Below are 15,807 nucleotides of genomic sequence, written 5' to 3'. Positions count from 1 at the left end.
TTGCATCTACAGTATTACAAGGAATGGAAATCGCATGCTAAGGAACATAGGAATTAGGAGCAAGAGTAGACAATTCAGCCCTTTGAGCCCGCTCCGCCATTCTATATGATCATGGCTGATCTCCATCTCAACATAACTCCACTTTTCTCCCTACCTTTTTCCCATAGCCCTTTATCCTGCTTTTGATCAAATATTTATCTATCTCTTTCTTGAATCCATTGATTGATTCTGCATCCACTGCACTTTGGGGCAGTGAATTCCATAGATTCACAACCCTCTGTGAGAAGTAGCTTCTCCGTATCTGTCTTGAATCTCCCCCCTCTTACTCTACAACTATGACCTCTTGTCCTAGACTATTCTAGAAGGGGGAACATTTGGTTAACATTTGCTTTATCAATCCCATTGAGTATTTTATATACCTCAGTCAAATCCCTCCTCATTCTTCTGTACTCCAGTGAGTGGAAGCCCAAGCTACTCAACCGCTCCTCATACGACAGACCCTTCAAATCTGGAATAGGTCTAGTGAACCTCTTCCGAACCGCCTCCAGTGCCACCACGTCCTTCCTCAAAGGTGACTAAAACTGAACACAAAACTCCAACTGTGGTCTCACCAATGCCTTATACAATTGTAACAACACTTCTCTACTTTTATACTCTAGACCCTTTGCAATAAATGCCAAGATTCCATTTGCCTTCCTTATAATATGCAGTTGCATACCCATTTTCTGAGACTCATGCACAAGGACTCCCAGATCCCTCTGACAGACGCCTTTTGAATCTGTAGGGAAGGGAAAAAAAGGGGAAGTCACAACACAATGTCTTCCATCACATTTCCTGGATCACCAGATGATCTTCAATTCAGAGGCTGCTGACAGCTAGGAGGTCACAGTTATTGCACTCCAATTTAAGTTGCAGCATCTGAGAAAGAAATGGCAGCAAGGAAAAATATGTATGTACCTTTACTGGATCTTTGGACTCAAAACTTTATGGTTGCCTTTTAGTCTTGCAGTAGCAGATAACTTTACTCCCTCACTTCAAGGAAAGCAAGAAAAGTTTTGCATTTAGATAGCATCTTTTGCGATCTCAAAGTGTTTTGCCACCAATGAGGTACTTTTTAAGTGTTGTCAATTGTCATGTAGGAAACACGGCAGTCAATTTGCACACTGACAGCAGTATGCTAGTGACTGGGTTTTGGGATTGTTGATTTAAGGACAAATATTGACCAGGGCCTCGTGCCATGGGATCTCTCATGTCCACCTCAGAGAGCAGATGAATCTTCAGTTTACTGTTTCATCCAAAAGACAGCACCTCTGACACTGCAGGACTCCCTCAATATTACATTGATCAGCCTCGGTTTATATGCTCAAGTCTCTTGAGTGGGACTTGAACCCACTTGACTCAGAGGCAAGAGTGTTACTAACTGAGCCACAGCTGACAGGTACCCAGATATAGGATGGAACCGTATAAGAATTTGACAAAAGTGCTGGTTTTGGCATGAAAAATGGAGTGCTTCCCGCCGACACCACTGGCGTGATTTCTGGCCGAATCTTATGCCTCGTTAGTAAAATATGTTATGTCCACGGGAATCATGCTGCGTGCACAGCATGCCTCCTCTGATTCACCCGCCCTACCACAATGTAATCGCTGCAATCACTGGGGAGCTCCATATCAATGGTTCCCCAGCACTTGTTCACGATCTATTCCAGGGGGTGGCAGCCAAGAAGTCTGCACCTCGCTTTTCCTGACCAGACTACTGGATGGTGTGCAGCAGGAATGAGATGAACTCTACCCCCCTCCAGAAGAAGGTCTTCCAGCAATGTCACCAACCCGCCTGGGACGCACCAGTGAAAACGTTTAGTGCGGCTGTGACTTTAAGGGCCACAGACATTGGGTGTCTTCGATGAGGTACAGTATATGGCAGGAAGGTTCGACCATCCCCCAGGACAGACCCAGCCCTTTCTGGTGCTGAGGCGCGGACCTCTGAAGATATGAGCACCAACACTGGAAGATTCTAGGCCAGCAATGTCTCCAAGGTTGATCCTGTGCTCCTGCTCCCTAGACGGCTGCAGGCCTCTGGTCCTGGGCATGTATGGCAGCACATTGTTGTCTCTGCTGCTGGTCATTTGCAATAATTAGAAATGCCTATTCCATAAGGTCCATGATTCTCCTGAATCATGTACTGAAAAAGTGAGAACATCACAGTGAGCTATGAGGAGTCCTAACACAGCCCTGATCCTCATCCCTCCATACATCTGTGACACCCAAATATGTGTTTCCCATTCACCGAGCAAATATCTGCTCTCCTTCCCAATATCCTCTCTGACACAGCAGCCACATCCCCACATAACTTCCCCTGTACACCACCAGGATGAATAGCGTTGAGCCTCTATTGTCTCATGGAATCTGACCCAACCCAGAGTAATGATTCCTTATCTGATAGGACAGTCACACTGGCACCTAATCTAATTTGAAACTGGTTAGTTGACCATTTACCAAGATATCAACATTTCAAAACGAAGAACCACATTTTCTGATGTCCTTCAAGAAGAATGGCTATGCATCTTCTGGGTCTTCGATCTCGATCTTGTGAATTACCTTGGGAATGTGTGTATTGCTGAGGTTTCAACTTGCACTATTTACCAAAGCAACCCTGTCTGTTGCAGTGGAAGTGTTAACCAGAACTCACTGGACACTGATCTTTCTTGTGAGGGTGCTTCGCACCGCAGCGCTAGCAAGGTCGCTCTGCTGGGCAGTTCAGGTGTTACTTTCCCTGTCTTGGGTGGTCCCTGTGTTTTTGTGACTTGATGTGGTGGACTGAAAATTGGTTTCTGCCCCATGAAGTGTTCTCCTCTGCTTTGGATGGTCCTGTGTTGTTCATGTAGCTCAGATAATCTAGTTAGCTGCAAAGCCTTGTTGAGGATAAAATTATTCTTTAGCTTGTAGGCGGTCAGAGAGTACCGGACCGTACTATTATATCCAGCATCATCATTTTAACAAATTCTTGTGCAACCATTACGTTCGCTACACTTCTGTATTAGTTATAACTCAAAGTGATTTCATATTCCCTTCCCATAGGATTTTAAACATTAATAATAAACATTCCTAAAATATGCTGCTAGATTGAACACTTACATCTAGGTGCCTCTGATTAATCTCATAGATAATCTCCAGATGTCTGGGTAGGAGTTTCTCAAAGAGGGCTACAGGCCAACGTTCAAGGGCTTCAGGCAAAATTGTGTGATTGGTGTATGCAAATGTATTCTTGGTGATATTCCAGGCCTGAAAAAGGTCACAAATTATTACAGCTCAAGGTATGTTCATTTCAGTTTCTAATTTGTAGTGTGCATATGTTTAATAAATATTTTCAGATTTCAATGTGCTTTCACCAAAATCTTATCACCTACTGCAGAGACTTTTTTGTGAGTTTTCATCAATCACTTTGATATTCTGTAGTGAGACAGTTGATTCATAACAAAGTAAGGACAGTTTTGTGCTATGGAACCAAACCACTAGGTCCTGAGTTGACACAGCCAAGACTCTTTTTCATTACCAAAAGAGAAAATGCTGGAAAATCTCAGAAGGTCTGGCAGCATCTGTAAGGAGAGAAAGAGCTGACGTTTCCATTAGGTCTTTTTAGTCTGAGGCACTGAGACCAATTATAGCATCTCTACTGGTTGAGACAGTCATAATCAAAACTGGTTTTCTGGTCTGCACAATTCAATTACATGCTATCTTAATCAAATGAGTTGCTGGACAGTCTATTTTAACTATATGGAAATGTTCCCTACTGGAAAATAATTAAGCATATTAATATGCTTTAAAACCCCATTTATAGTCAGTTTTCTTGCATTTCAGAGCTGTTGTGCTTAAAAATAAGTTGCTTTTGTATACATGGTCTAACCTGATCCCATCCAAGCTTCTCAATGTCTGTTAAAATCCTCATTAACTCAGGGATTGCCAAAGCAGGATGAGTGTCATTGAGTTGAATTGCTACCTACAAAATGGTATAATGAGAATAATTAGCATAAAATAACATATAACTGCTTCTTTCTCATCACTTCACCTCTTGTGAGCAGAAAATTATATTGCCAATGTACAATACAGATCAAATGACTTAGGAAGGACTCACTTCAGTTTAGGAACAGCACCATTCCACTAGACACTTCATAATCTTCAGGTTACCTTTTAACTTTAACCATTGCTCATGTTTACTCCTCTCCAGCTGGTATTGGTAATGTGGAAAGGGTGGGTTTTTTGGGTGTGGGCTTGTGCTTGAGATAGGGCATTGTTACGTGGCCGTGGGTGTGTTTTGCATTCTTGCTGACCACTTGCCTTTCTTGAGCAACATTTCTGCTCACAGTTTTGTGCTGTGGACCTGTGCACATTAGGAACTGAATTGGAATTACGAAATTCATTTCAGTTAGAGCAATTAAGCTTGTCAGACAGAATAGTTTTTCATCCCATCAATATGAATTGGATCAAATCCAGATTGCAGTTGTGAAAGGATATTGCATTAACCCATTACACCATTCTTTTCCCTTCCAAAGCAACACAGTTCTAATGTTAGTGTTTTGAGTTGCCAACATATCTACCTTGTCAGGGAAGGAATCAAAACAAGTCCTAGGATCCTTGCAAACAAATTTAGAAGCCTTGTAACGACGAATAATGTCTTGAAGTGAGGCGGCAACAACGAAGTACTCCTGCTTTAGTCTCAATTCTTTGCCCTCAAAAAACTGAAAACAAAATATATTTAAGAGATATTAAGCTGGTCTAGAACATAGAACAGTACAGCACAGTACAGGCCCTTCGGCCCTCGATGTTGTGCCGAGCTTTGTCCGAAACCAAGATCAAGCTATCCCACTCCCTATCATTCTGGTGTGCTCCATGTGCCTATCCAATAACCGCTTGAAAGTTCCTAAAGTGTCCGACTCCACTATCACAGCAGGCAGTCCATTCCAGACCCCAACCACTCTCTGAGTAAAGAACCTACCTCGTACATCCCTCCTATATCTTCCACCACGAACCTTATAGTTATGCCCCCTAGTAACAGCTACATCTACCCAAGAAAATAGTCTCTGAACGTCCACTCTATCTATCCCCCTCATCATCTTATAAACCTCTATTAAGTTGCCTCTCATCCTCCTCCGCTCTAAAGAGAAAAGCCCTAGCTCCCTCAACCTTTCCTCATAAGACCTACCCTCCAAACCAGGCAGCATCCTGGTAAATCTCCTCTGCACTCTCTCCAATGCTTCCACATCCTCCTTATAGTGAGGTGACCAGAATGGCACACAATATTCCAAATGTGGTCTCACCAAGGTCCTGTACAGTTGCAGCACAACCCCACGGCTCTTAAGCTCAAACCCCCTGTTAATAAACGCTAACACACTATAGGCCTTCTTCACGGCTCTATCCACTTGAGTGGCAACCTTCAGAGATCTGTGGATATTCACCCCAAGATCTCTCTGTTCCTCCACATTCCTCAGAACCCTGCCGTTGACCCTGTAATCCGCATTCAAATTTGTCCTACCAAAATGAATCACCTCGCACTTATCAGGGTTAAACTCCATCTGCCATTTTTTGGCCCAGCTCTGCATCCTATCACAGCTGTCGTGTTTTTATTAAGTATGTGCTTCTGGCAGACTAGAGCCTTGCTTTTCACCATTTATAGATGACTTGGATGAGTGAATAATAGAATTACATATCCAAGTTTGCAGCAGTCACTAAGTTAGGAGGCACAGTAAGTTGCATGACTGGGAGCAGGATTTACAAGTGACAGACTGACTAAATGAGCTGAATAAGAGTTCAATCTGATAATGTGTGGGATCACTCGCTTTGGACTTAGACAAATTGTATTATTTTCTTGATGTTAAAAGGCCAAGAGTTGTGACAGCAGAAATTTGTGTGTCCATCTATATAATTTACTAAAAGCTACAGCATGGGCACAGAGTGAAATCAAGGTGGCTAATTGAAGATTGCCTTGCGAGAAAGCCAGTCATCATTCAAGGATAAGCAAGTGATGTTTCAGAGATATACAGACTTCAATGGGCCCCATCTGCATTCAGTTTTGGCCAATAAACTTCAGGTCTTAATGCTTTGCTGGAGCTTCAGAAAAGAGATGCTCAGCCTTCTACAATTCCAAAGCACTTGGGAGGGATATTGTACGAATTCACCAGAACATCACGGCTAAATTGTGAGAAAGTTACATAAACTTCACTTGATTCAATAGGATAGATACAGGGAAACTTTCCATTGGTGGGGAGAGTCCAAAACAAAAGAGCATAATCTTAAAATCTGAGCTAAGTCATTTAGGAATGAGTTCAGAAATGTTTTTGCACAAGAAATAGTGCAATTTTAAACTTTCCCCAAAAGCTTGTAATAACTTCACTAACTGAAATTTTCAAGACTGAGATACAGTTTTGTTGGATAAGAGTATCAAGGCATATGGCGCAAAGTTAGGCAATTGGGCCCGAGGTGCTGATCAAACATATAATTAGACAGTAAAAGAGGCTGAATTAACTACTCTTACTACTATATTTCAATTTAATCTAATATAGTATAGGAAGAAAAAAGCAAAATACTTCAGTTGTGATCTCATGAAACATTTCTTCATACCAAAAGTGATCAAATACAATTGCCTCCCAGACAGGGCAGTGCAGTTTCTGTGAAAAGGAAAACCATATGTTTTTATGGAAGAATAAACCAGATAGGGATATGGGGGTAGGACGTGGGTGGAATTGTGGTCGGCGCAGACTCAATGGGCCAAATGGAATCTTTCTGCACTGTAGGGTTTCTATGAATTCTATGAGAGTGTAGGACCCAATGGTCTCCTCCATCCTTCCCCCCCCGCTTGCCTTGACAAGTACTAATTTTCAACTACCAGCAACTTCAAAAAACGATGAGGTTGGAGCTAACTATATGGAAGTAATATTTTCATTTATTATTCAGTATATAAAAAAAGATTTCTACATGTTCTATGTTATAGAAGAGTATTGACAATGATACAAGGAGAACTATGTGGTGGTAGATAAAATTAAGGAACTAGAACATGCTTAATCATAACAAAAAAACCACAAGCAATTTTAGTTAACAACATAGAATTAAATCAAACAGAAGGGGGCTTTTAGACTCGTCGTGTTTCTGCTGGACCTTTGAAAGAGCTATCCAATTAGACCCATTCCTCTTTTCCAATAGCCCTGCAAGTATTTTTCTCTTTATGTATATATCCTATTCCATTCCAAAGTTGTATTGAAACTGCTACCACCATTCTTTCTGGCAATGTATTCCAAATCACAACAATTCCTGTGTAGAAAATACTTCCCATGTCACTTTATTTTGCCAAATCTCTCCAGTGCCTACCAACCTTCTGCCACAGGAACAGCTTCTCCATATTTTCCCTACAAAACCTGTTTGTGATTTTGAACTACTATCAATATTGTCTTAACTTTCACTGCTCTCAGTAAAGCAACCAGTTCCTCCAGTCTTTCCACATTAGTGAAGTTTGCATCCCTGGTACCACAGATCCTCCGCACCCTCTCCCACTACCTTGACATCCTTCCCAGTGTGTGATGACCAGAACTGAACACAGTACTCCAGCAGAGGCTTACCTAATCATTGATTTTTTTTGAAGGTTTACTTAACTTACTGTCTTCTTGTATGCCTTGCCTCTATAAATAAAACCAGAATTCCACATGGCCATTTTAAAGACCTTTCCAATATCAAAGAATCATGGAGTCATACAAATTTATAGCATAGGAGGAAATTCTGCCCATCATGGCTGTGCTGGCAGAAATAGAACATCCCAGGTAATAGTCTAATACAATGTGTGGCCAGGTGGCCAACAACAACAATGGCAATATTAACTGTGAGGGCAATGATGACAACGGGAATCAAACATGCTAGGACCTTTGGTCAAGTTATAATTAAACACAGTTGCAGACTAGAAGGCTGCAGTGATCTGTGACCTGTCCTGGCAGATGTGACTTGATGCTTCTTGTGCTGACCAAATAAGGGCTATTATTTGGACTATGCTAGACTTACTGGTGCCAAAGTTTCCCATCATTGTCATATATGGTTGAGGCTACGTGATCTACATGTGGTTTGGTATAAACATTATGGAATTGTTTACGAGTAGATCCATTGGCTACACTCGAACATTATGATTGGTTCCTGATGATTGGCTGAGTGCCAGGGAACTTTCTGGAGGAATATGAGAATCATAGAATCAACAGTGCAGGAAGTCATTTGGCCCATCAAGCCTGCACTGACAACAATCCCACCTAGGCCCTATCCTTATAACCCCACGTATTTACCCTCCTAATCCCCCTGACACTAAGGAGCAATTTATCATGGCCAATCAACCTAACCCGCACATTTTTGGAGTGAGAGAGGAAATCGGAGCACCCGAAGGAAACCCACACAGACACAGGGAGAATGTGCAAACTCCAGACAGCGACCCAAGGTCGGAATTGAACCCGGGTCCCTGGTGCTGTAAGGCAGCAGTGCTAACCACTGTGCCACCGTGCTGCCCCAAAATGTTTAGGATAAAGAGAAGTGTTTGAGTCTTTGTCTCCAGTGACAGACCAAGACCCACCATTGCAAGTTGCCCTGGAGAACATCTTCACAGAAGACAAAGAACCATGAGGGAAGATCTACATCGAAGAGCAGACCTGCCCAGTTCGCTCAAACTGGGTAATATTTGGTTACAGTTAAAAGTTTACAGTTAATGTTTGAATTAAGGTGCCGCGACTGTGAGTTTGTGTGAGTATTGGTACCTGTAGTGTTAAAAAAGAGAAATATGTTGTTTCAGTGAACTTGAGGCAACTCCTATCCTTTGGTTTGTCATACTAAGATAATTAACTGGGAAGAAGTTTAAGTTTACAGTTGGATAATAAATGAAAAAGATCGGACTCTATAAAATAAAAAAAGCTGGGTTTGTTTCCAAAATCAGTCCTTTTAATGGCAGGTATTGAATTACATTTTTGCCAAAATCTTGCTGCCATTTACACTGGTGGGATCTTACTGTCTCACCGGGGGTGCATCCCCGCTGCGGGTCTCCCCATGGCAAGGTGTGCATTTAATGGGAAACCCCATTGTCAATGGCGGGATCATAAAGTCCTGCTGCCAGCGAGTGGCACACTGCCTCCCACTACTGTGAAACACGCCACAGAGGGGGAGGAATATTCCACCCTATCGCCGATATCATGCTGCCGTTTATGCTGGTGGGATCTTACAGCTGCACCAATGGCACACCCCCGCCGCGGTTTCCCAGCGGCGAGAGGTGCATTCAACAGGAAACCCCATTGGCAACGGTGGGACCATAAGATCCTGCTGCCAATGAGTTTTGGGCCAGCTTCCGCCACTGCGAAACATGCTGCAGAGGGGGAGGAAAATCCCGCCTTATGTTTTACTCTCTTTTAAAATGCAGATTTAATTTACATGACAACTCATTATAGTTTCAGTCATTGTTGAGACCCTGATGTCTATTTAAAGCTCCTGATGCCTGAAGATGACTTATGATGCCTGGTGATCACTTTTGATGCCTGGTGATCATTTCTGACAGCATATAAATATTTCTGATCATTAATGAATGCTTTTGAGTGCAAATGATTACTTTTGAACTTTAATGATCGCTTCCACAAACTTAAGAAAAATGTGATGCTTTTGAATGCTTGAATGATCAGGAATGAGATATGTGTCTGGACCCGGTAGAAATGCCTGCACCCTGGAACCCTCTGTGAATGTCTCCAAGTCTGAATTAGAGTCAGAGACTTGGGACACTTCCGATGTACTTACCTGGAGTTAGCCAGGAAATATTAGATCAATTAAAATCCAGTCTAATTCCTGGATCACTTGCACTGACCTCCAACTATTCCCCTGACCCAGCCAGACTACCAGCTGACTACCTACATGCACCCAACCTGACTCCCATTCACCCCCACTGAACCCCAGTCACTCACTTTCCACATCACGCACCTGCCTCCTCATCCACTTACCCCTCTCCTCACCCATCTGCCACCACACCCATCATTTGCCATCAAAAGTGCTCAATTGTCATCTTTTAATATCCATGATTCATTTTGAATCCTTGAGTGATGACTGGGTAGTCGGGTTGGGTGTAGGTAGGTGGTCAACTAAAATTACTATTTGCTGTTTAATTATATAAATACAGATACGTACAACACTTAGAAAATGCTCTTAGTGCCTACATTATCATTAGGATAGAGGACTCTGCTAATATTTTCAGCCAGATTTCTGTCCAACACGGCCTGGATATAGTCCCCAACATTAACTGTTAAGAAAGAACAACATTTATGTTTAATATATAGTGTAGAGATATAAACAACTTTGAATGCCATTCCAAAGCAAGAACAGAAATGATAGCTACCAGTAATACTGAATTCCAGGTAAGTTACAGGTACAGGTTACACTAACACACTTCCTTTACATAAAAGGGTGCAATTTATGCTTAGGATGTAAAGAAATTATGATAATAAGAGATTGAAACAGAAAATGCTGGAAAATCCCAGCAGGTCTGACAGCATCTGTGGAGAGAGAGAACAGAGCTAATTTTGGAGTCTGGATGACTCTTCAGTTATTCAGACTTGAAACATTAGCTCTATTCTCTCTCCACAAGTGCTCTCTGACCTGTTGAGATTTTCCAGCATTTTCTGTTTTAGCTTGAGATCCCAGCATCCACAATAATTTGCTTTTATGATAATAAGGGATTCTTGACTTAATGTTATGGCATCTGTTTATCTAAACTGACCTGTAATTATGCAGACTTCGGAAAATCTCCAAGATCTGAAAGCCAACCAATCAAATCACTCAAAAATTAATTTAAAATCCTTTCAGCTTCTTTTTTTTCTGAATTGTTGGAAGCTTTGTAAAATATAATTAAGATATACAAAGCACATATTTCAAAACAAACTAGTTTAAACTTAAACATATAAGACAATTTTCTAACTGAAAGCTTGCAATATTCTATGTGGCAGTCAAAGGAAATCAGTGTCCAAATGCTTGTCTTTTGTCAAATTAAAGGTAATGTTGGCAGTGTTACAGCAACAAGGAAGGACTCAGTATAACTTGCTTTGTTGGGAAAAGGGAAAACTTTTCGTAAGTAATGCAATGAAATTATTTAAAAAAACAGGGACAAAACCACAGAAAAAAGACCTTGTATTTGGCAGTTACAAAATAACATTATTTTAAGAATATTTTGAAGGTAGCTTTATACAATTGCATGATCTAGAAGTATGGTTACAGTGGATGGACCGGTTGTGCATAGTACCTTGTTGAAACATTTATTGTAAGCAAAAGGTTAAAATTTTCAAATCCAAACATTCCAAGAGTACAAATGTTATTGATGACCTGCCAGTCAGTTGGGTTTTAATAAATTAAACAATTTTATTTTATAGAAGAAAGCCTGTTTAAAAGATGCTTACTCATTTAGGCCTCTGTATCCCAGAGAATGTTAAAACTACAGTGTAATATTCTTATCTGGGGAAGTTTTAATATGTTCACATCCATATGCTACTTCTTCATTTAAGAGAGGTGCAAAGATTTTTTCAGGCATGATTTAATTCAATTTTTTTTTGCCCTGATGTCTTAAACACTGATAAAATGGCAAATTTGACATCATCATAGATCACAGTTTTGCCATCTCTAAAATTCCACTGACTCCCTTATGAAGCAAGTGCTATCCCAATAACATTGTTATATCCCCAACTGCCTTGGCACTTGCTCAAGCATTCAGACAACTAACTCTGTGTTGTAGATGGTATATATTGCTTTCCATAACAAGATCACAAAAATTTGCTCTTGCAGTATTAAGCTAAGTTTAAAAGCAGGAACCTGGTTTGCAACAGATACAATGGGCAAGATCCCGATTTTTCGCCTCTCGCCCTATCTTACTGGCTTCGTTCTGCTGGCGAAATCAGCCTCGCACCTCACTCCATAGGGTGTGGGAAGGGGGAGGAGGAGGCAGTTGACCATTCAGGAGGTGTGTGTGTGTGCGCAATTGGCCAGGGCCGCTATGGGGGGGGCATGATCGGCACAGTGGCACACCTAGAGCTCAACAGCCAACCTCACGGATGAGCTGAGACTCCATTCCCCTACTGGCAAGATTCACATTACAGCCCCTGTATTGCAGAGTGCTGTAAATTACCATTATCCTACTTTGCTGAAAAAACCGGCTACAAAACCTCCTGTTTTCTCGCCCGTTTTACACTTACAAGTTTTCTGAGAAAATTTTTAAAGATATTTTAAATGGTAAAATGTGCATATATGTCAATCTTATGTGTTTGATGAATATATTATTTAAACCATCGGGTAGGAGGTGGCATAGTAGCATTGTCATAGGACTAGTAACCCAGAGATCCATGATAACACTCTGGAGACCCCAGTTTGAATTCCGCCAAGGCAGATGGTACATTTTGAATTCAATAAAAAATCTGGAATTAAAAGTCTAATGATGACCATGAAACAATTGTCGCAAAAACCCAACTGGTTCACTTTAGGGAAGGAAATCTACGGCCCTCACCTTGTCTGGCCTACATGTGACTCAAGACTCACAACATAGAACAGTACAGCACAGAACAGGCCCTTCGGCCCACGATGTTGTGCCGAGCTTTATCTGAAACCAAGATCAAGCTATCCCACTCCCTATCATCCTGGTGTGCTCCATGTGCCTATCCAATAACCGCTTAAATGTTCCTAAAGTGTCTGACTCCACTATCACTGCAGGCAGTCCATTCCACACCCCAACCACTCTCTGCGTAAAGAACCTACCTCTGATATCCTTCCTATATCTCCCACCATGCCCCCTTGTAATAGCTCCATCCACCCGAGGAAATAGTCTTTGAACGTTCACTCTATCTATCCCCGTCATCATTTTATAAACCTCTACTAAGTCTCCCCTCAGCCTCCTCTGCTCCAGAGAGAACAGCCCTAGCTCCCTCAACCTTTCCTCATAAGACCTACCCTCCAAACCAGGCAGCATCCTGGTAAATCTCTGCTCCAGGGTCCCGGGTTCGATCCCCGGCTCGGGTCACTGTCTGTGTGGAGTTTGCACATTCTCCTCGTGTCTGCGTGGGTTTCCTCCGGGTGCTCCGATTTCCTCCCACAGTCCAAAGATGTGCAGGTTAGGTTGATTGGCCAGGTTAAAAATTGCCCCTTAGAATCCTAAGATGCGTAGGTTAGAGGGATTAGCGGGTAAATATGTGGGGGTAGGATCTGGGTGGGATTGTGGTCGGTGCAGACTCGATGGGCCAAATGGCCTCCTTCTGCACTGTAGGGTTTCTATGATTTCTATGATTTAAGACTTTTCCCTCAGATCAAACAGATTGCAATTATGAATACTCAACTGCACCAAACATAGCTTTATCTTCCATGTTTTTCTATGCATTGGTTCCCCAGCTTGCCAAGCAATTTGTAACTGCCAAAAGTCATTACTGATCGAATCCACAGAGACATGAGAAGTACAAATAAAACACCTTGCAATTCAATATAATAAAATGAATTAATCTTACTCAGGAGGCTTTGAAGTTGAATCAAGGCCTTTATTCAATACTTTCAGTTGCATATTATTTCTTGGAATTGTCTGTTTTATTCAAGCTGCTTTTGAGTAGCTTGAATCAAACAAGCATATCTGCATGCTGCTCGCTTTCAGCCTCCTGCACCACTTCTATATGCCCTTCCAATTCCTTAAAAACTCAACATTATCCTCATATACAATAAATGTTCTCATTTCCCAAGAGTAACACATTACAAGTAATAGGAGTGAAAAACAAATGGTAGCTGATTGGCTGGTCATTATATACCCTGCCCAATTTTCCTTTCTATTGAAGTTAACAGAAGGGAAATTTGGGAATGGTGTGTAATGGGTGATTGATTCACTACAGTTTATTTCCACTCTTGCGACACTGAAATTCACCCTTGCAATGTCCCAAAATTTCCTGTGCACAATGAGTGAGGGATTAACTAGTAATATAATAAAATTAATACGATTTTTTGCACACCCTGTTAAGATACACTTAAAAAGAACATTTCAGCAAAATCATTGGCAAGTTTCTGTGTCACATTTTAACTTGATTGCTTTTTTCTTATGTTCATGGGATGTGGGTGTTGCTGGCTGGGTCACCATATAGCGACCATCCCTAATTGCCCTTGAACTGACGCCTTTTCAGAGTCAACCATATTGTTGGGCTGAAGGGTGGATCAGTAAATTTGCTGATGACACCAAGATTGGTGGAGTAGTGGATGAGGTGGAGGGCTGTTGTAGGCTGCAAAGAGACATAGATAGGATGCAAAGCTGGGCTGAAAAATGGCAAATGGAGTTTAAGCCTGAGAAATGTGAGGTGATTCATTTTGGTAGGACTAATTTAAATGTGGATTACAGGGTCAAAGGTAGGGTTCTGAAGACTGTGGAGGAACAGAGAGATCTTGGGGTCCATATCCACAGATCTCTAAAGGTTGCCACTCAAGTGGATAGAGCTGTGAAGAAGGCCTATGGTATGTTGGCTTTTATTAACAGGGGGTTGGAGTTTAAGAGCCGTGGGGTTATGCTGCAACTGTACAGGACCTTGGTGAGACCACATTTAGAATATTGTGTGCAGTTCTGGTCACCTCACTATAAGAAGGATGTGGAAGCGCTGGAAAGAGTGCAGAGATTTACCAGGATGCTGCCTGGTTTGGAGGGTAGGTCTTATGAGGAAAGGTTGAGGGAGCTAGGGCTGTTCTCTCTGGAGCAGAGGAGGCTGAGGGGAGACTTAGTAGAGGTTTATAAAATGTTCATATTAATTATTGGAAAACAAGCCACAAAATGACTTTTTTTAGGTGAAGTTTTGAGTTAGTAACTGTTTGATGGTTAACTTTAATATAACTTAAGTTGCAGACATCTAGTTACAGACAAAAGAGAGTGACATCTCATCCTAACAGTTCTGGCTTTTCCTTTTTCCAAATAAAGCACAACTTAATTGAATTTTGAAAGCTTAAGGGGGGGGGGGGGTACCAAAGAGCACAGCTGTGAGAGGCACTCAGCCATTGACACACAATGCCATTGGGTATGAATAAGTTGCAGGGAGAGTGGTCTTTGAGCATAAGGTAGAACAGAGAATTGTGACCTTCTGAGCATCTTGAGGAGAGGACTAGGTTTCCAGAAAATATTGGGAGTCCAGTTGAGTGTGAGGAAGGCCAAAGCTGGTAATGGGAGCACAATCCTCAGAACTTGGGGCTAGTGATGATGAGAAACAACATTCCCAGCACCAGAGGCAGAGTCCTGGGCAGAAAGTAACAGAAGAGATGGATGAGGGTCAAGAGGACAACAGAGGCCATACCCTCAGCGTAGGATCTACTGTCCAAGGTGGAGTTACATTGACATTTCAGAGAACCAGTGCCACAGGAGATTGCGCCTCTCCAGGTAGATTGTCACTGAGATTTGTGCCCTCATGATGACCTCATACCACAGAACAATGCTCACTATGCCTAGCCAGTAGCCATCAAATCACCGTGGCCTTGAACTTCTTCGCCTCTGGCTCTTTCCAAGGATCTGCAGCAGACTTTGGTGGCATCTCATAAACACCTACACATCATTGAATCTCGCGATTACTGATGCTCTATTTGCAAGAACTGGACTCTACATTCAATTTTAGGTAAATGGATTCCCCCAAGTGCAGGGCATCTTTGACTGTAGCTATTAGCTATTAAGGCAGTGAGTGAGATTCATCAACAGGAAGACTTTCACGCCTTCAACGTTCCGCTGGTCTGAATATGAGCTTCCGTCATGTGTGTACTTGTTTTCCCAATGCCTTGTCT

General features: G+C 41.9%; 1 protein-coding gene across 1 annotated transcript in view; it reads right to left on the bottom strand.

The window, feature by feature from the left end:
- The window catches only part of pygl (phosphorylase, glycogen, liver), an 88,380-nt gene that overhangs the window by 35,802 nt on the left and 36,771 nt on the right, over positions 1-15,807 (bottom strand). Inside the window, exons 7-10 of the mRNA XM_078233116.1 lie at positions 10,206-10,288; positions 4,593-4,733; positions 3,902-3,994; positions 3,133-3,279 (exon numbers count right to left, since the gene is read on the bottom strand). Coding sequence (XP_078089242.1) covers positions 3,133-3,279; positions 3,902-3,994; positions 4,593-4,733; positions 10,206-10,288 — 464 coding nt within the window. The remainder of the gene's footprint in view (positions 1-3,132; positions 3,280-3,901; positions 3,995-4,592; positions 4,734-10,205; positions 10,289-15,807) is intronic.

This window comes from Mustelus asterias, chromosome 18 (genome assembly GCF_964213995.1).
Source record: "Mustelus asterias chromosome 18, sMusAst1.hap1.1, whole genome shotgun sequence".
NCBI classification, from domain to species: Eukaryota; Metazoa; Chordata; class Chondrichthyes; order Carcharhiniformes; family Triakidae; genus Mustelus; species Mustelus asterias.
The sequence above is the reverse complement of the archived record's forward strand: the minus strand, read 5'-3'. Positions and strand labels throughout refer to the sequence as shown.